General features: G+C 39.4%; 1 protein-coding gene across 3 annotated transcripts in view; it reads left to right on the top strand.

Moving 5' to 3' along the window:
- The window catches only part of ryr2a (ryanodine receptor 2a (cardiac)), a 139,296-nt gene that overhangs the window by 63,472 nt on the left and 54,735 nt on the right, over nucleotides 1–21,089 (top strand). For 2 of the 3 annotated variants that reach the window (XM_086016297.1, XM_086016296.1), the window contains exons 50-66: nucleotides 216–324; nucleotides 436–556; nucleotides 1,302–1,471; nucleotides 2,759–2,979; nucleotides 7,209–7,299; nucleotides 8,759–8,899; nucleotides 9,169–9,332; nucleotides 9,759–9,837; nucleotides 9,987–10,076; nucleotides 12,051–12,188; nucleotides 13,094–13,171; nucleotides 13,347–13,422; nucleotides 14,988–15,111; nucleotides 16,127–16,242; nucleotides 16,381–16,445; nucleotides 16,558–16,679; nucleotides 16,917–16,966. In XM_086016297.1, the coding sequence (XP_085872423.1) occupies nucleotides 216–324; nucleotides 436–556; nucleotides 1,302–1,471; nucleotides 2,759–2,979; nucleotides 7,209–7,299; nucleotides 8,759–8,899; nucleotides 9,169–9,332; nucleotides 9,759–9,837; nucleotides 9,987–10,076; nucleotides 12,051–12,188; nucleotides 13,094–13,171; nucleotides 13,347–13,422; nucleotides 14,988–15,111; nucleotides 16,127–16,242; nucleotides 16,381–16,445; nucleotides 16,558–16,679; nucleotides 16,917–16,966 (1,955 nt within the window). The remainder of the gene's footprint in view (nucleotides 1–215; nucleotides 325–435; nucleotides 557–1,301; nucleotides 1,472–2,758; nucleotides 2,980–7,208; nucleotides 7,300–8,758; nucleotides 8,900–9,168; nucleotides 9,333–9,758; nucleotides 9,838–9,986; nucleotides 10,077–12,050; nucleotides 12,189–13,093; nucleotides 13,172–13,346; nucleotides 13,423–14,987; nucleotides 15,112–16,126; nucleotides 16,243–16,380; nucleotides 16,446–16,557; nucleotides 16,680–16,916; nucleotides 16,967–21,089) is intronic. The other variant, XM_086016298.1, reaches the window with a different exon arrangement.

Here is a 21,089-nt window from a genome sequence, read left to right as displayed (position 1 = left end):
TTACCTCTGACAAAAAAAAAAAAAAAAAATCAGAGTTATTTTCAATTTTTGATGTCAGGTTTTGTTGCAAATTCAGTAATGGATGCTGTTGTAATACAGCAAACATCCAGATGAATAAACCATAGACTAGAGTTCAATATTATCCAATTATTTGCGTGTGTGCGTGTGTTTGTGTGTGTGCATGTGCGTATGTCCACACCTGCAAACCTATATAGAAATGATGGGCTACAGGAAGAAGACGATACCATCCACTTGGGGAATGCCATCATGACATTCTATGCAGCTCTCATTGACTTGCTAGGACGCTGTGGTCCAGAGATGCATGTGAGTGATACAACATTGTGTCCACACAAACAAATCAACTCACTAACACACACACACACACACACACACACACACAAAACCTAATCTATCACTATAATCCTTCTGTATCAGTTGATACATGCTGGTAAAGGTGAAGCAATCCGCATCAGAGCCATTCTAAGGTCTCTCATTCCCATTGAAGATCTTGTGGGTGTCATCTGCATTCCATTCTCTATGCCGAGCCTGACAAAAGGTAACTACACTTATTCAGTATCATCTATTATTATTATTAGAGATGTAACGATTCACTCAAGCCCCGATTCGACTTTCAGTTCCCGATTTTCAATTCGATGCGATTTAAAAAAAAAATGCTACCATGCTTGTCTCTGTGCACTAGGGGTGAGTATTGGCAAGGATGTTGCTGATGTTGTTGATACGACAATGCGATATTGTGATGTTCTACCCAGTTAATATCAAAATTACAAGTTGCTGTATATGTTAATCAGAAGATATAGATCAGAGGACGAATTGAGTCAAAACATCCTATTTATTATTTGTGTTTTTGCACATTTTCTCTGGAAAAAAAAAGAAAGAAAATGGAGTGTTTACACACTGCCATCATTAAATCGATTTTAGATGCTGAAAAATCGATATTATATTCGGCGGCCAAAAATCGCGATATATTGGCTAATCGATTTTTTTTCACACCCCTACTATGCACTAGTGTGGTTCTGCAGCCATCCACAAACACAATACGCAATGTTTGGCGCCAGCGCATAATTTGATCTACACATTCAAAATTTGCTATGCATCTGGAATGAAAAAACGCTTCGAGACAACATTTTCTAGATGAATTTAATCAACTCGATTTTACGATTTCTTGAATCGATTAACCCTGACGAATTTATTTTAAATTGATTTTTGATTAATCGTTACATCCCTAATTATTATATTAGATAAAAGTGAAAACTGGAAAAATATACTATTGCCGTACCTAGATGGGGTGGTGTTGGAGCCAGACATGTCAGCTGGCTTCTGTCCGGATCATAAAGCCGCCATGGTGCTGTTTTTGGACCGGGTATATGGTGTGCAAGACCAGAATTTCCTCCTTCACCTGCTAGAAGTGGGCTTCCTGCCAGACCTCAGAGCTGCAGCTTCATTGGACACTGTTAGTTTGGGTCATTTTGTGTGCATTCTATGTTCTTTAAAATCTAGTTGTATTTTGTTGTGGTTCTTTAGAAGTTGTCGAATACATGATGTGATATGAAGTCATTCTTATTCGTATAATGGTTCTTGGCACACAAGGTACTCAGGTCTCTGCTGTCCATCATCAGAACGCTTTAACTAATAAATGGAATTGAGAATTTGGGAGCTAATGACATTTTAAAATATTTTATGACCTTTACAATACTAGTATGTAGGGCTATGCAATCAATCGAAACTCAATTACAATTACGATTATTACAAAATTGGCATTATTATAAAAACAACGATTATTAATGTGCATTTATATCCAACGCTCAATGTTTACACAAGGAAATCATACTTTAATTTATACCTTTGTACCTTTTTTTATTTTATGAATTTTGTTTGGTGCAAAAGGAACTTTCATAATTAGTGTTTCAAAGAAATGTATTTGTCTTTATACTTTTTTACGTTTGAACATTTTCTTATTTTGGACCAGTAAATAAATGATCGTTTGAGTATTCGCGATTTCAATTATTACCAAAATAATTGTGATATTTTTTTCATAATCGAGCAGCTCTAGTATGGATTTCAACTTAATCAAGATGTTATTGATGTGTAGATTTTCAGCTTTACTATACAGGAAGTGATTTCACAAAGATATAAAAAAAATATTTGACTTCGGAATTACACTATGTTCTAAATTATTATGCATGTAAGGTTTAAGATATCTAGTCTCTGTCAGGTAGATGCATCGTATTAATTCAGTAGCTGTCACAACCAATCATGACTCAGATTCAGGAAACAAGTGAACCGTGATTAGTCGTTACCCGAGTCCTGAGCAACTTTGTCATTTTCGGTCGACAGAAGTGACAAAATGGCCGCGCGCTGAGATGGCTAAAAACAGGAGGATTTTGCTGCTTAAATCATATTCCACAAACGCAATATTAATCGGAATTTTGAAGTGAAGTGAAGGCACATTGAACATATTATTGCAAATAATTATTTTGGGTTGACTTCCTTCTTAATGTTGTGCTACTTTGAGTGGTCCAGATGTATGGTGTTGCATTGACCATATTGGAAAGTATACAAAAACAGCAAATGCCTAATAATATGGAACACGGTATACTGTATACCCTGTAAATTGTGGGATCATTCACTTTAGAGAGCGTTAACCTTTTTACAAGTAACCATAAAATGTACTTTCCAACTGCCTCTTTGTGCTTGTTAATATCTTCCCCTTTTCTTCCATGATTCTCTTTTGTGTTAGGCAGCTCTTAGTGCCACGGATATGGCTCTGGCCCTCAACAGGTATCTCTGCACAGCGGTATTACCGCTACTGACGAAATGTGCACCGCTCTTTGCGGGGACAGAGCCATTTGCGTCACTGATCGATTCCCTCCTTCACACGGTTTACCGCCTGTCGAAAGGCTGCTGCCTTACCAAAGCGCAGAGGGATTCCATTGAAGAGTGTCTTCTTGCAGTTTGTGGGTAAGACGATATTTTACAGCTCTAAACCAGTATTTAAAAGGGGTAGTTTTAAAGCGCTTATCCAAGTTTTGACGTTGACCTGCAATGGGTTCTTTGCACATAGCGCCGTGGCATCATAACCGTTGCGGACAATACGGTTTACCCGCTTCAGCGAACTCCGACAGTTGTGTACAGATAGTCTGGACTTACAGGGCAAGTATGAGCCTTATAAAAGAGATTTTTTTTTTTTTTTTTTATTACGAAAGAGAAACAAACCTCTCCAAATTGCCGCTTGGTGTTCTGGAGGAGGATTTACAAAAATGATGTACGTCTGTCGTGTGTAGTTCATGTTAGTCGTGTTAGCATTGCGTGTAAAATAATGAATTTTAAAACCAGGAAGCGCGGGAGTATTATGTGTGAAGAGCCCAAATGCACACCTAAGCATACTGGAGATCTTAATTTAGGTTTGCATCTGCAAAAATGTGTGCGAACCTCATTGCTCACACAAATTTGATTGCTCTCAAACAGATATGCAAGCTGATCTAACCGGGCACAATCAGAATTGTGTCCGCCAATTACTGGGCAGTTTATTTTGCACCTTCCAGGAGGGGTATATGTAAATAGATTCGTTTGCCATGCACAATTTGATTTATTAAACCTGAGATGGAATGTGGTGGCTCATTTTGCATTTAAAAAAAAAATTGTTTACCTTATTTATTTATAAACTTTTTCAATAACATAAAAAGTGACACTCAATTACAATCAACTGCTATCAAAAATACCATGTCATCCAACCCACAAAAAACAAAACAAAACACACAAAAAAATGATAAAATAATAAAAATATATAAAGTACAAAAAGTCTACAGTGTATGAAGTTATACATATGTATATATTGTATATATATTATATATATTGTACTTATGCAGATTTCCCCAATAAATAAAAATTACAAACATTGCAATACTGTATATACACAAAGCGCAAAAAAAAAAAAAAAGTAAAATTCTTATTTACTGAAGTCCACTAATCCATCGAATGATGAAAACAGAAACATATTTAGGGGTCTTTTTTTCATTTTTCAATACCGCATCTGGCAGTCAGGTGCAAACCGGATCGTACAGTGGCCAAATTGAAAGTCGCGGGAAGAACTTTATCATTCATGTAAACATCTTTTAAATGCCAGAAACAAAAAAAAAACACAGCAAACTCATTTGATGGGAAAAACCCCAAAACATGTTACGTTTTCACTTAGGATTTGGTGGGTCGGTTAGTGTTGGTAGTGATTATTGTTGGCTGCTGTCCAGGAGTGTGCTTTGGCCCTCCCAAAGGGACCGTTGATTGGCCTGAATATTGGCACTTATGTATAGGTCTTCATGTGAAAATTGTCCGCACTAAAATTCACCCCCCCTGAAAAACTCTCAGTCTCTTTGCTTGCTTTATCATGTTCTGTTGTCACATCATGGCCCAAATTCATATGGAAGCTCTAGTCATGTCCACTTCAACCTGCAAAAATATAAAAGCAATCGGCACCATATTTAGCATTTTATTAACATTAAATGTGAGCTCTTGTGAGGAAAAGCCATCACCTCCACAAAATACTGTACTACGGTAATTATTTTTATATTTTTACAGGTTGTAGTGGACAAGGGTAGTGATGTGCATATTGTCAGGTTCACACCAAGCGAGACATTAGTAAACAACGCACACAATGAGGAGAGAAGACACTCGACACAATATTGTCTTTTTACTTGCAAGGAGAGTGAAGGGACGTGTACGATTACAGTTCCTAAAACCCTCTGCCCAGCTCCTGCGCCTCCTCCGTTTTATTTTCTTAGGAGTCCCTGATTACAATGGTGTTCCAGCTCTAAGGGAAAGGGGAGCGAAAACAGCTGGAACACTCTGAACTTGTTTTGTATTTGTGTGTGTGTGTGTGGGGTGTGTGTGGGTGTGTGTGTGTGTGTGTGTGGGTGTGTGTGTGTGTGTGTGAGCCATTATCATACATATGTGGAAGCAAGGCACACCAAGCAAGTTGAGCCTAGATATGGAAAAAGCTAAAGCTAAACCCACAAGCTAATAAAGCTAACAAGCCTAATCATGAAAAATGTAACACATGAATCATGATATACATTATTATTCTTACATTCCCCTCTGTTTTTATATGATATAAAGCTAAACCTACAAAGCTAATAAAGCTAACAAGCCTAATCATGAAAGATCTAACACATTTGCACAGTCAATTGTTATTGTTTTATTCTGTCCCAAGGACTCAGCGTCTTACCACGGGTTGCTCCTCGATAAGAGCATCGTTCCTATTTTGCGGCTGTGTCCTACTCACATTTCACTTTTTTTCACAAGCAACTTCGACTTACATGATTAAAACAAGTTTATAATGCTGAAAATAAAAACTTACAGTAATTATAAGAGTAAATATGGTATAACCTACGAACAATTATTCTATCATATATGAATTTTGGTGGCGATTGTAACAATAGTATTGTTAGTTTGTGTGATGTGCTTCCCAGGACACTTTTGAAATATCGCACAATGCTGGAGGTGAGCGGAAATACTCTGTATGAGAAACGTGGTGTTCAAATAAAGTCAAAGTGAGCAGATATAAGAGCTCTAACTGTCCATTCTGTATAGTTTGAAGACAGAACTGAATGAAACATGAGGACACCCGTTTAAATCGAAAACTTCACCTTCAGCTCCTTTTTCACCACGACAGTCCGCATCACTGCGGACTGATCCGCTTCTCAATATCCCCCTCCATTCTTCCCTCACTTGTGAACAAGACCCCACGTTACTCGAACGCCTCCGCTTGGGGCAGGGTCTCATCCCTGACCTTGAGAGGGCATCCCACCGTTTTCCGACTGAGGACCATGGCCTCAGATTTAGAGGTTCTTATTCCATCCGCTTCACACTCGGCTGAAAACAGCTTCAGTGAGGGTTGAAGAATGCGGCTTAATGAAGCCAACAGACTCACATTATCTGCTAAAAGCAGAGATACTGAGGTCACCAAACAGGAATCCCTCAGTGCCTTGGCTGCACCTCGAAATTCTGTCCATAAAGTCAAGGGGCATCCTTGGAGGAGTCCAACCTTCGCTGAAACAAATCCGAGCCGACTCACTGCTGGCAATGTGGACCAAACTCTGACACCAGTTCTCCGGAAATCTGGGGACATGGTCGAATGCCTTCTCCAACTCCACGATGTACATGTCGATACTCTCATGCTCCCTCTCCTTTGAGGACTCTGCTGAGGGTGCAGATCTGGACCACTCAGTATTCAGTACACTATTCATCCATCCAGCCGATATATGAACCGCTTATACTCTATCTATCCATTTTCTGAATCGCTTATCCTCGATATTAATATACAGTACTTTTAATCTTCTAGGCCACCCCTCCCAGCTGTCGTACGTGAGATCGTAACAATCACTTGCTGTTCAGCTGCATGTGTGTATCATTTTCACTCCAGATACTTAACTTGCCTACTATTTTGTTGTTCAAAGATGAATACACTACACTTTAACGGTTTCAGCAAGACTGAAAACTGTACTCTGTCACCCAAGCACTTAATTTTAGTCTTTAGTTTAGCTTAGCAATTAGCATGGCTTTCCCGTCTTTCTCTCCCTTTAAAGCGGTAGTCAACCCAAACATATTTTTTTCAAGAATATGTTCCCAGCAGGCCCACTAATTGAAACACGGCATTCTGATTCATTTTGTGGAAATTGTTTGTGGAAAGTTAAGCAGCAAAATGCACTCGTTTTATAGCCATCTCTGGGGGTGGACATTTTGTCTTCTATCGATGAAAATGACATCACAACTGCTCACAACGACCAATCACGGCTGACCTGTTTTCTGAATCTGAGCCGTGATTGGTCGTTGTGAGCAGTTGTGATGTCATTTTCAGTCGACAGAAGACAAAAATGGCCACCCCCTGAGATGGTTAAAAACGAGTGCATTAACACTCATTCCACAAATGAGATGGCTAAAAACAAGTGCATTAACACTTATTCCACAAATACAATATTCATCAGAATGCTCTGTTTCAATTACTGTGCTTGCAAGGAATATATTCTTGAAAACTGATACCGCCATGGAGACTGTGATTACTGACTTAGGAGCGAAACCACAACGTGTTGTTTAGCTTGAATAAATGTAAATATGTTTGACGATTGTCAGCAAATGAGTCTCACTGTTGTTGTTTTATGTTTATATTTAACTTAGTTTTTTGATTTTCTCTGCAGTAAACTGAGGCCTTCAATGATGCAACATCTATTGAGGAGGCTTGTGTTTGACGTTCCCTTGCTTAATGAACATACCAAGATGCCTTTGAAGGTGAGCAACGCAGGAATTGATCATATTCACATGCATTCAATCTATTCACAAATATATATATTTTTTCATTTAACAGCCATTTCTTTTTTCTGCAAATTTGATTTGACTTCAGATGTGTCTACATCTAATGTTCAAGTTTTAGAAATCCCTTTATTGAAAATGGTCTGCTACAATAAATACAACATTTATAAATAGTATTTTTTTCCAATAACACATAACTTGTGAAGCTGGTGCATGATATGGCTACAGTGGAAATAAAAATTCAACACAACGGGCCCTATTTTGGCCCTAAAAATTACTGCACTTAACTATTTACTATAATTGTGTACGTATAGTCCTTACAATATTTGTGTGAATTTCATGTTGTAACTAGGCTTATTTACTGTAAAGCTTCATTATTAACAGGATTGATGATGTGAAATTTAAGTGCCACTTAAATTTCACATCATCAATCCTGTTGAATTTCATGGAATTTATATCATACTTCCTGCAATTAGAATTTTGATTGCAATTCAGCTTCCTGTTTGCCACCTCAATTCAAATTCAAGAACTGAATGGGAATTTAGGGGTCATTCTCAATTCAATGATTTCGTACAGACAGATTATTTTCATTTATCTTAAATAAATAAAATGAACACAACAGCAATATTCACACTAAAACATGTATTAATATAATACAACCAATAAAATACAACTGCATAATATAATAAAATACAACAAAAAATAATGGTTCGGTAGAAGAGAACATGCAGCGACTGAATATTTATTTGCATTAGCTTTAGCACAACTAAAGCTATGTACTCTTACAGTAGTGGACAGTCAAGCGACATGTTGACGTCCCTCGCCGGTGTGCTGTCTTTGACGCTGCTCACGCTACTGGGTCCCATCACTTTGTTGTACTAGTAGAACTCACGCTGTATGTCTTGTTGAAAAATCTCCTGCACAGTTGGGTAACTAGTGGCGTGTTTGAAGTGTTCTGAGACAATGTTTGTCGCCGAGTCGTTTGAGATGAACTTTGGCTGAATCACGACCATGTCACACGCATGAGAAACGATTAGTGGGCCAGACTAAAATCCACCTTGCTTAGTCCGACCCTTTTTTAAAACTTGTCACCCCCCCAGTCCTCCGTACCAAAATGGGTGTCCGTCCGGGACGGACCATTCCGGCCCCGGGACGTACTGCCCAGCTCTGAGTATTTGTAACCCCAACTTTGAGTTTTCCCCTTCAGTGTTGGCCAGACGACCAGCCAGCGTGTCTACAAAGAGATCATGTGGCGTTTGCTTCGTTCAGTGCTTAGGTTTTTCCATTGACAAGCTGTCCTAGTCCCTCCCCAGACCATATCTCAAATAAACAACTATCACTTGCCGTAAACTTCGACTTGCCAATTAGATGTAAGAGCAAACTGTGTCACTGGAAAGGTGCACCATGAAGGACGAATATTATTTTTGACATTCAACAGCTTTTGACCAATCACTTTGAGCGTTGTTGGAAGTACTACTGCCTGACTGGAGGCTGGGGCAATTTTGGTGCCTCGTCTGATGAAGAACTTCACCTTTCGAGGAAATTATTCTGGGGAATATTTGATGCTCTCTCTCAAAAGGTAAGCATACATGTAGGCAAATGTGAAAAGTCAAAAGGTACTGAGCCCAAATTAATTTAACCTACTGATGATTATAATTTCTCTCAGAAATATTCATGGTTTGATGAGGTAAATGCATATATGCATATATATGGTGACCTCAACTCCATATATGGGAAATTGAGGTCCAGAAAGTAAAAACCCTGCCACAGTTTAGCTTAAGCCACAGGTGCTCTACTCCACTGTATTAAGATCATTTCAATTATGATATGTGTGTCTTTGTTTGTTAGCCATATGACCAGGAGCTGTTTAAGGTTGCATTGTCATGCCTTAGCGCAGTTGGGGGAGCTCTTCCTCCAGATTATATGGAGTCCAACTACATGGCCATGATGGACAAACAATCATCTATGGACTCTGAAGGAAACTTCACTCCACAGCCTGCAAACACTGCCAAGTATATATTTTGTATTTCTTTTCATAGTTTCCAATGACTGTCAGATGTGCCGTTCATTGTCAAATTCTTGAGAATTGTATACAGTGTTCTTAAGATTGCAGAGGTTTATCAAGAAACATGTAATGGTTTCACTATGCAAGTAAAAAAAAAAGACATATGTCCGTTTTATATACCATATCGTCGCTGTTCTGTGAAAAACTCTTATGTCCATTTTTTTTCTATTTTCTTATTTTTACGTGAACGGTGTTTCTGCGTTATAGGCGTCGAATTAACGTGAAAATTATTTTTTTTTCCAAAATTGAACACGTGTTTTTCACAGGACAGCGACGATATTTAAAACCAAACCAAACTTAAAAAATACAATGCTTGAATGTAATAAAATCAAATGTCTTATTCTTACTATTTCTGTTGTCTTGTCTTTTATAGTGTGGCTGTTCCAGAAAAATTGGACAGTTTCATAGCCAGATATGCAGAGCATAACCATGAGAAGTGGTGTTTTGAAAAGGTAACTATATATCAATTAATTCATTTTATTTTTTAATGTGTATATATATATATATATATATATATATATATATATACTCACTCACTCACTGTAATTAAGTAAACACTTCAATTTTGGATGTTTTGACATATCCTTTTTTTTTTTTCCAGTTTTCCAATGGCTGGTCATATGGGGAAAATGCATGTGAAATATCCAGGAACCACAATTTATTAAAGCCTTTTAAAGCGCTCTCTGATAAGGTAATATACAGTTCATCTGCCTCAGTCTTTTTTTTTTTTGTTTAATGTATGACCAAAGTTCGAAACTTGGATTGACATTCCACAAAGTGTGCAAAAACCCTATATTCATACTGTATACCTGTGATGGAGATCGAGTTGACAAAATAGCGAGAATTGCTAAAATTCTGCTAAAATATTGAGTTCAGGGGTTTTTTTTCAGTTCGATAATTCATAGGTAGTTCATGAACATGGTTATTGCTTGAATTCCTTGTTAAGCCGTTGTGGTTTACCATTTAATAATATTGTCAGCAGCTAAGCTCATAAATATAAAGCATGACTGAACACGAACACATCGTCCCCACATGTTAGCTGCCGCTACCACTGCCTCGTTTCATCGCTGTCAAATCCCTCCTTTACTTTACTTTGCCCACGTATGGCTCCACTCACCTTTCCACTCGGCTGCACCAGTTGTTCCCTCCTCACAGAAGAGATTGTCGTGTTTGAACAACGTATATCGACGCTGCATCAGATCCGAACGTCATATGGACACTATAGCTTTCAGTCTTGCCGATCCGCATCAACCAGCAGCCCCGTCATTGGTGTCACTTCGGCTGTGGCTGCCTGGCTCACGGTGTCTTGACGACCCTTCACCCGATCAGGCACCCTGCGCCACCTACCGAATCGGTCACCACATGGTCTAAACAACGAGCCAAACCCAAGACTTTCTCCATCTCCACTCCTCAGAAGCTTGTGTCCTGAACTCTGGTTGTCCTCATAAACAAAGAGTAAAGCAGGCGCTCAAGCGTCACTGCATAGTATCCAGCTGGACAACAAATTTGCCTCTTTGGCTAAAAGTTCCCATTCTCCTCCATCACCTACCCAGCAACCCAAAAATCCCGCTCTTTATAAAGCCATCAACTTCACGCCTTCATCTTCATTAGCAGATCAATCCCCCTTTACAACCGTGGGTATGGACTCTTCAGCAGGATCCTCTCCCTGAACAATATAATTACATTCTTCAGCATGATCGAAGTGCTACATGAGGGCTACCTTCTTAGATGCAGGAATAGTTAGCTGACCTGTTTTCTGAACCCGAGCCGTGATTGGTCGTTACCTGAGCCTTGAGCAGTTGTGATGTCATTTTCAGTTGACGGAAGTGAAAAAATGGCCGCCCTGTGAGATGGCTAAAAAGGGGTGGATTTTGCTGCTTAAAGTGTAAGTCAACTCAAACATATTTTTTTCAAGAATATATTCCCATCAGGCCCACTAGTTGAAGCACAGAATTCTCATAAATATTGCGTTTGTGGAATAAGTGTTAATCCACTCATTTTTAGCCATCTCTGGGGGCGGCCATTTTGTCTTCTGTCAACCGAAAATGACATTACAACTGCTCACAACAATCAATCACGGTTGACCTTTTTTTCTGAATCGGAGCCGTGGTTGGTCATTGTGAGCAGTTGTGATGTCATTTTCAGTCGACACAAGACAAAATAGCCCCCAGAGATGGCTAAAAACGAGTGCATTTTGCTGCTTAACTTATATTCCACAAACGCTAAATTAATCAGCATGCCGTGTTTCAACTAGTGGGCCTGCTGGGAACATATTCTTGAAAAAAATGTGTTTGGGTAGATTTCCACTCTATGTGCATTGTTAAACCTGACTTTTGAGAGTAGCTTTTAGCGTCTTTGAGTTCTTTTGAAAAGCGCTCTACAAATGATTATTATTTTTATTGTTATTATTATTATTATTACATGGAGTTTTGGCTCGGAATACTATGCACCAGGTTGTTCATTGTTGGGGGTATGAGTCTATAGATGCTAAATATAAACAAGTTTTTTTTTCCTTAAAAATAGTTGCTAGAGTGGTCGGAAAAGTCTCCAAATGTACAAAGTTACTAAATTGGCAACACTGGGTGTAACATGAAGGTGGAATTGCTATATGTTTCTGTATTTAGAGAAAACCTAATTTGGTCTCATCTTGGTCTATTTGCTTTAGGATAAAGAATTATACTGTTGGTCAATCAGAGAGTCTCTCAAGACCATGCTTTCTTGGGGATGGAGCATCAACAGGATACGAGAGAGTGACCCTGCCACACTCCACAACAAATCTCGGAGGATATCGCTGGTGAGCCAGGTACACATTTTCTGGACTTTTCCAGGTCATTTGCTGTTACTGCAGTATGTTAGACGTGTTAGCGCATCATACACTACTAATGCAAAGCCAGCCCTACCGTGCATAGTCAGAAAATCACGTTTCTTCTCTTGCACCTTGCATGCTTTGCATTCACCCATTACTTGAATGTTTATTCCTTTTTCACCACAGAAGTGGTCAGATTTTTGTTTTTTTTAAAAGTGTATTTGATGGCTATAACTTACTGTATCTATATTATCTGATATTCTTAGAAATTATTATACATGTATGATGAGATAATGCAAAAACACACCGTACAATTTGGGGGGACATTCTTACTTTGGCTTTACCTTTCTTACTCTCTGTCCTGTACTTTTTGCAGTAATTAGGTATTCTTAATCATAAAATAAAAAATTAAAAAAACAATTGTCAGTGTTTCAGTAGGCTATGCAGATTAATTATTGGTGAATTAAACCTGCTGGTCACACATTGGTTGGATAGATTTGTCATAGCCACCTCCCTATTGAGTTTTTCACAAGTTTTACATAATGAATTGAGGACCGACTGCTTGAAACAATACAATAAACACATGCTAACATTAGCTGAGCCTATCCACCGCTTTGTGAAAACAAAAATGTCTTTCTCTGACTGATTGTTTAATGTGGCTTCAAGAACACTGAAACACTCCAAAAAATGTGTCAATCCGTCAGTGTCGTTCATAATACTGTGAGCATTGAGAACAGTTGCTTTGTAATTGACGGGTGGCCAGTCCAGAGTGTAGTCTGGCTTTCACCACGGGTGGGATAGGCTCCAGCTTCCATTGACCCTGAACAGGATAAGCAGTATAGTAAATGGATTGATTAAGCAAAGTTGTTATAATAACAAAATAATAATGATTTGTTTCTCAGCTGTCCTTTGAAGGAGCTCAGTGTTTCAATCCGAGACCCATTGATATGAGCAATGTTACACTGTCCAGAGACACACAGGTATTGAATATATATTATCTAAACACTGATGAAATTAATCCACGTATTTTTTTTTTAAACATGACATGAGTGCACACTGCCACAAGAAAGCATCCTCTGATAACCTACTAAATTTGTTATGAGAATTGAAGAATGACTGGACATATGCTAAAATCAGTCACGTTTTGTTTTGCAGTCAATGGCAGAACTGCTCGCAGAGAACTATCATAACATCTGGGCCAGGAAAAAGAAAATTGAGCTGGAAGCCAAAGGTGTGGTATAGAGAATACAGTGGGTTTTACGCATGACTATTTTTCAATATTATGTACAGTAGATACAGAGCTGCCAACTGTTACGGATTGTCCATATTTTGTTACAGAAACCACTGAATGCGACCTTGTTATGGCTGTAACGTGGTTTTGCGGATATTTAAAAAAAATTAATAAATCATGCGTCACTTTGTTCGAACAGGTTGAAACGAGTAAAAATACTTCTCTGTGAAACTGTCTCTGTATTCAAAGCTACTTTATTACCTCTTAGCTCATTAATTAGTTGTTGCCTTCCCAGTCTGACTAACTCATAATTCTCTTTGGTGCATACATACCCCCACCTACTGTACATATATGCAGTCAATGCAGTCTACTCAAGTAAACCTGCCATCATAACAAACACATACGAGATAGGCGGGGTGCGTTTCCGTCACTCATCAGTGAAATGGGCATCTGTCAGTGCTGGATTGGAATGATAGGTCCGTTGGTACATGACACGGTTAGTGACGATTGCAGTGGCGACGTTTACATGGACAAAATTTCTTTAATCCGATCACAGTTCGGATAAAAATTATGATCTGATGGACACAAAAATATTGATCTGATTCAGACTTGCGTGTTCATGCATCACTCTTTTGAGTGGAACTAATTATTTCGACTTGCGCAGATTGACCAAATATACCGGAAGTGTTAGTAGTAGTAGAAGAAGCCGTAGCGTAGTTTTTTTTTTTTTTTTTTTTTTTGCTCAGTTGGGTTTGAAATAAGACAGAAATATTAGAGTTGTACTTTTCCTGCCCCTTGACCCCATTTTATGTCAACATTTTCAAAATGGCTGGCTCCAAGTTAAGTATGCCGTATGCCACTTCTGAGTTTCACACAATCACAAACTTTGTGTCGAAATCTATGGTTTGGATTATGAGAATTGTGCTGGTATGTATTGAAGTGAGAACGAAGTGGCAGCCATGTTGAAAATTCAATATGGCCACCAGGAAATATGATCAAATGTGCAGTCGCCCAATCTCGCTGCTTTCCGCTGTTCGGATCGGGGCATGCTTGGTGATTACTGCGAGCTACGGCTGGCTAGCTAACGTTGCAAGACATGATGCAGAGCCGCAAGTCCACTTATTGTCCGGCGTCAACACAGTGCAAGTTTCTAATAATCACCTCCATGGCAGCGGAAAAGATTCACTTTTGATTAGTATCGTTATCATGAAACAAGGACAGGGAAAGAGATGGCGAGGCCATGCTACTTGCCGAGCTATCATAATGGACATGCAGGCGTGAAACACAGAAATAAGCGATTTGGGTGATAGAGTACACTTTTCACATAGAGCTGCCTGGAACCGCGTTGTAGCGTAGAGTAACCAACTTCAAACAGCAAAATAACAGTCAAATTAATAAGTGCAGCAATGTTTTTGACAAAATGTAAACAATATGGAAATTCTGACAAATTGTTATGGAAGTGAAATTCTGTAAATTGGCAACTCTGAAACCTTGTTCCCAAGCATATAATTTTTCACACATACATTGTAGTGCTTGTTATCTTACTTGTTGTCTCTGTATGCCAGGTGGAGGAAATCACCCCTTATTGGTTCCATTTGATACATTGACTGCCAAAGAGAAATTAAAAGACAGACAAAAAGCACAAGATATCCTCAAATACCTCCAGATTAATGGTTACACTGTGTCAAGGTAGGAAATGTATTTATGCCCACATGTGAAAGTTGGTATTAAAACTCCAAACTCCTTTTTCGGATGTATTATTCTTTTGAAATGAAGTAATCTAAGTAAGGTTGAAGTAATTTAAGTAAAGTTATATTAAAATAAGATTAAGATAATCTGGGTGGCACGGTGTTCGACTGGTTAGCAAGTCCGCCTCACAGTTCAGAGGTCGTGGGTTCGATCCCGGCTCCGGCCTGCCTGTGTGGAGGTTGCATGTTCTCACCGTGCCTGCGTGGGTTTTCTCCTGGTACTCCGGTTTCCTCCCACATTCCAAAAACATGCTTGGTAGGTTAATTGGACACTCTAAATTGCCCCTAGGTGTGATTGTGAGTGCGGATGTTTGTTTGTCTCTGTGTGCCCTGCGATTGGCTGGCAAGCAATTCAGGGTGTCCCCCGCCTACTGCCCGAAGACTGCTGGGATAGGCTCCAGCACTCCCCGCGACCCTTGTGAGGACAAGCAGTATAGATAATGGATGGCTGGATAAAATAATCTGGACAATTTTGAGCCTGATTCTAACCAAAGTCAGCACAAATTGATCATCTGATGTCTTTTAAGATTATCCTGTCAGATTATTCTGTGGTGTGAAGTGTGTTTAGAGTGCCAGGGCTACCCCCACTTCTTTGCTTTTCCGAGCAGTGAGTTACATTTGGTTTTGCGGAGGACTTTTGGTTTGGCAGTAGAGATTATTTAATGGGGGACACTTCATTTAGCATGTGCTCTGCTAGTAATGGCTAGAACAGCCAATGCGCTGTCTCAAATATTATGTTAAATGTTAAATAGAATACCGATCTGCCCCAAAACAGTGGTAAAGATTTTGATTTTTCAAATCCAATTCAATTTTTTTCATGTTAAAAAGGCCATACAAAGTACTTTACAGAGATAAAAATCCATCAATACAATTTAAATAGTAAGAAAATATACAAAATCCCAGGAACAAATAAATGCAAAGAAATTCCTGACAAAAAAATAGCACTTTGTTTTCAGAGGTGTGAAGTCGCAGGAGTTGGATTCACCAGCAATAGAGAAACGATTTGCTTACACCTTCCTTCAGCAGCTCATCAAATACGTAGACCAGGCCCACGAGCACATGATGAAGTTTGGTGAGACCCTTCAAACTTCCAAGTCTTCTTGCAAATGTTATGCTTTATTCACTAAAGTCGAGTTCGCAGACAAAGTGGTTCATCGAAAAGAAGAGACAAGGCAAGTGTACCCATATTAGTCTTTGATTCTCTCTCTAGATATAGGAACAAGACAAAAGGGAGTAAAGAGTCCTCATGAACAGCAGATCAAGTTCTTTGGAAAGGTCAGAACTCAGAAGCATTAAACAACCCCAGAATTTTTTTTTTTTTTTTACCATAATAATAGACCCAAGGATTTGTTTCTAAATTTCTACCAATTGTCAATTTAATCCACAGGTTGTCTTGCCATTGGTGGATCAATACTTCAAAAACCATCGGCTGTACTTCTTATCCACGTCCATCCATCCCATAAGCAGTGGTGGACATGCCTCCAACAAGGAAAAAGAGATGGTAACAAGGTGATTGTGACAAACAATACTCGAAAAGATAGCAGTGACAGGATTTGCCAAATTCCCATACTGGTGCTTGAAATTTCAACTAGACTTGTCTGGATGTTGGAAATAGCAATTGTTTGTCCAAGGGATTTGTTTCTCATTCTCCTTTGTCTTTTTTCCTCTCGGTGTCTCATAACTGTTTTTTCATTTTTTTCTTCTTCCCTCCCTGCCTCTTCCTCCTCAATTCATTTTTTTTTCTAGTCTTTTCTGCAAACTGGGAGTACTTGTCAGAAATAGGATATCCTTATTTGGTAAGAATGGTTTATGGCTATCGCTTGCACTTCTGATCACAAGCTCAAACTCCCATTCAACCCCACCCCTCTTTGTTTTAAGAAAAGAAAGCGCTCAATTTGGATTTGCATGAGTCCAATATAATTTGATTTATGAATGTGGAAAGCATTTTTAGAAACCACTAACAGAGTAATATCATACACCGTGTGTGCGTGTATGCGTGTGTGCGTGTGTGTATACTTGCGAGGCTTTGAGGTGATGATGACATTTTACTACACGTAACTGTATTTTATTATATGCTTGTGCATGTATGGTCGATTGGGGAAAAAAATGGAGATGGTAATAGATACATTGGTAGGTTGATAGCTAGATTAATAGGTTTTTGTTTGTTTTTCTTTTTTTTCCCGCGACTGACCAATCTCATGACCAAACTTAAGCAGACCTCTTGACACTGGCCAGACTTAGGGGGCCGTGCCCGCCCACCAAGATGCTTTAGATGCTTTTTTTTTTTTTTTGTTTGATTGATGGCCAGTCTTATCTGCAACAGCCTATCATGGCCTTACTGAAAATAATGTTAGGTATTCAGGCTTTTATGTGACGAATACGTCAATGTTGGCGTGTAAGAGTACTGCACATTTTTCTAAATGAATCTGCAATGTTTGTTTTGTGTGGCATTGTAATGTGGCAAGACAGATACAAATCTAGAAAATATGTGTGTATTTTAATAACGAGGGTCAAGACACTGAAGTTGACTGGCATTCGGGAGGGCAGTCTAAAATTCATAAGCATAAAAAAAGGCTGCGTCGCTTCATGCGTCAGAAAACTGCAATTATTCGTCATCAAAATGTATGTGGATGTCTCTACTTATGCCCACATACACCTCTAAAAATATGACCCCAATATTTTATATTTTATGGATGAAAAATTTTCCTCATTAAGTGACATTTGTGTGTAGCTTAGTGTAGTGAGCGCCTCTATGGAGAAAAAAACTTAATAGTTGAGTGATTATTCTAATCTTTTCAGTGGATGATGTGGGTTTAAGTAGAGGCAAAAGATTTTATTTATACATTTATTTATGTGCATCGCGGCAAACTATATTTTATTGTCTAGAAACATTTTCAGTTGGGCAATTTCAAACAACTAAAAATATAAACCGAAACTTTGCATTTCTTGTATCAAAAGACACAAGGCATTAAATCAGTGGCGTGCAAAGGTCATTTGATGCCCGGGACCAAATGCTTGATTTGATCAAACTGTTAATTCATTTAAATTAGGGCTGATAACATTATTGTGAACTGCAGCATTCTCGTGAATCTATCCTTTATTGTTATTATTTCATCCCTATTTGTACGCTATCTTTTAATTTATCACGGCTGATGCTTTGTTTGAATGATTTTAAAGTAATTATTTTAGATGATTTTATTATGATTTTTTTTTTCGTCTTTCTGTAATGCTTTTAATGTTTTATGTAAAGCACTTTGAATTGTCTTGTACATGAAATGTGCTATACAAATAAACATAGTTGGTGAGAAACATTAATATTAGAAATCTTTTGTGGTAAATGTTAGTTAGCTAACTTAAGCTGTCAGATAATTGTAACTGATTTCAAAAACAGGTCTAAATCTCAAAACCTACTGGCTCAAAAAAATGCACCCCAAAAGGTGATTCATTTGTCAGAAAAGTATTAATAAACATCAGAGCTGGGCACTTGAACCTTTTTTGCCGGTCCGGCCGCGACCCTCCACCCTTGACCTGGGTACCCTTGCGGCCGCGACCCCCCGCCCTTATTCATAAAAATGATCACCCCCCCGCCCTGTTCCGCCCTCCGGCCCCCCCAAAAAAGTGTCTGTGATTGACACCGCCGCGGGAGAGATACTAATGGCAGAGGCTTTTTAAGGATCATTAGCTGGCTAGTTTACTATTCGAACCCACTGGACATGCTTCAAAATGCGCCACTAGTACTTTACTACTTACCCAACTGCGTGTGCTTACTTCCATTGTGAGCCCCGGGGTTGGTTTTGTCGTATTGCATAATTATTTGGGTCCAACAGACCTCCGGAAGTCGCATTCAACAAGTTATTTATTTTCCAAACTTCCCTTCATTCACGGTCTTCAAAATAAAAGCATACCAGCAAACCACTATACACAGCAGGTTTGCTACGGTGTATTTCCGGAGGTATGGAAGACGAGACAGAAAAAGTGCGTGAACTCCACCTTGATGTGCCAGCGTCATGCTTGAGTGCTGCGCGCAGCTTAATATACTCCTGGACACAAGTTGTTATGAAACAGTTTAGTTCCAAGTCGGGGGGGGTCGTCGCTTCAAAAAGACAGCGACAACAATGGATATCGTACCTGCTACAACCATAAAGGGACCGAGACGACTAGACTATGCATTTAATTTTATTGCCAAACTAGTTTGCTTTTGCAGCAGCAACCAGCTGCATCCTCTCTCTCCTCTCCGTGTGGGGAACTGTATGTCATCGCAACATGTGACCGATCAGAGCAGCAACAATTCCTGATGGGTGCGTGGCATGTGTTGCAGACCTGTCGCCAACAGCATAATGCGTCGGTCACGTGAATCAATACGGCAGTTGTCGCTGGCGCCGACGCGGGAATAGAAAGAAGCCTAAAAAGAAGCCTTTCACCGAGTAGGCTGAGATGAAATTTGGCCGCCTTGCAACCACGTCAAATGCATGAGGGCCGATTAGTGGGCTGGACTCAAATCCACATCCGACCATGCTTAGTCCAGCCATTTTTAAAAATTTGCCCCCGTCCCCCGCCCCATAAATGGGCATCCGGCCGGGCCGGCCCAGGGACATACTGCCCAGCTCTGATAAACATACTGTTCCCTCCTTGAGCCATCACCATATCGTGGTAGAGGGGTTTGTCTGTCCCAGTGATACTCGAAGCCAAGTTAAATTATGCCCCTGTTTAGGTCACCCAGGGCAAATAGTTCCTCAGTAAGGGGCCAACCAAAGCACAGGTCACACTCTGGAGCCAGACCTGGTAGTGGGGCTTGACTTGATGGCAAGTAATCAGAATCAACTTTATTGGCCAAGTATGTAAAAACACAAAAACAATTTGTCTCCAGTAGTATGAGCCACACCCAGTAATGAAAATCTATTAGAAATGTAACGTTTAGGACATGACACATACAGGTAAGTAAAGTCTGTACGGACGTACCAGTAGTGCTTTAGCACTGAACAATGACGGGGAAAAAAAAAAACTATTTCAATAATTACATTTCAATGACAGTTGTTCAGATAATGCAGAGAACCATCGCACAATTCAAAGTGACCAGTAAGTTATGATATAATAATTAATGTACAATGACGCAGTAGTCCTACCTGTCTCTTTATAAAGCTTTGGATCTGATTGGGAAAGACAAGCTGGGCAATTGGGACTATGTGGCTTGGTCATCTTATCATGCATCTCAGAATGATTAATCACACAATTATTCACAATTCACGGTGGACCCTGTCACTGTGAGTCGATTCACCACTTTATCTACATTCCCACCATCAATCGTCATGAGCTATCATGACTGAAAGAACATGATCACGGATGCAACTATCTTTGAGATGTGGTGAGGAACTCGGTCATCTCGGAGGTGCTCAGAGTAGGGCCGCGTCTCCACCACATCATGAAGAGCTTAAATGAGGTGGCTCGGGCTTCTGGTCAGAATGGCTCGTTGACGCCTCCCTGGTGAGTTGTTATGGGAGGAGGACCTAAGGAAAAGTCAAGATAAAATGGAGAGACTACTGTCTTTCTCCCTGCTGGCCCGGGGAGGCCTTGGAATGCTGGATAAAGTGGCCGGGGAGACGGAGGTCATGGCTACTCTGCTTAGGCTGCTGCCCCATTGACCTCACTCCAAATATGCAGAAGTATGGATGGATGGATGGATGGATGGATGGATGGATGGATGGATGGTCCAGCCAAGAATGCTTTTGCCCCGCCTGCTTTCATCATACTGTGTAAACTGTAGATGGTTATAGGTTTTGGGATAATACTTATAAAATAAGTATTATAATAAAAGTAGAAACAACTTGAATCATTGTACTGTATGTACTGTATTTTTTTGTTACCTTTGAATGTGATGCCCTGCTGTGGAATATATATATATATATATATATATATATATAT

The sequence above is a fragment of the Filicampus tigris genome, chromosome 19 (genome assembly GCF_054856515.1).
Source record: "Filicampus tigris isolate MCC_2025a chromosome 19, RoL_Ftig_1.0, whole genome shotgun sequence".
In the NCBI taxonomy this organism is placed as follows: domain Eukaryota; kingdom Metazoa; phylum Chordata; class Actinopteri; order Syngnathiformes; family Syngnathidae; genus Filicampus; species Filicampus tigris.
Note: the sequence above shows the minus strand (reverse complement) of the source record. Positions and strands in the feature narration are given on the sequence as shown.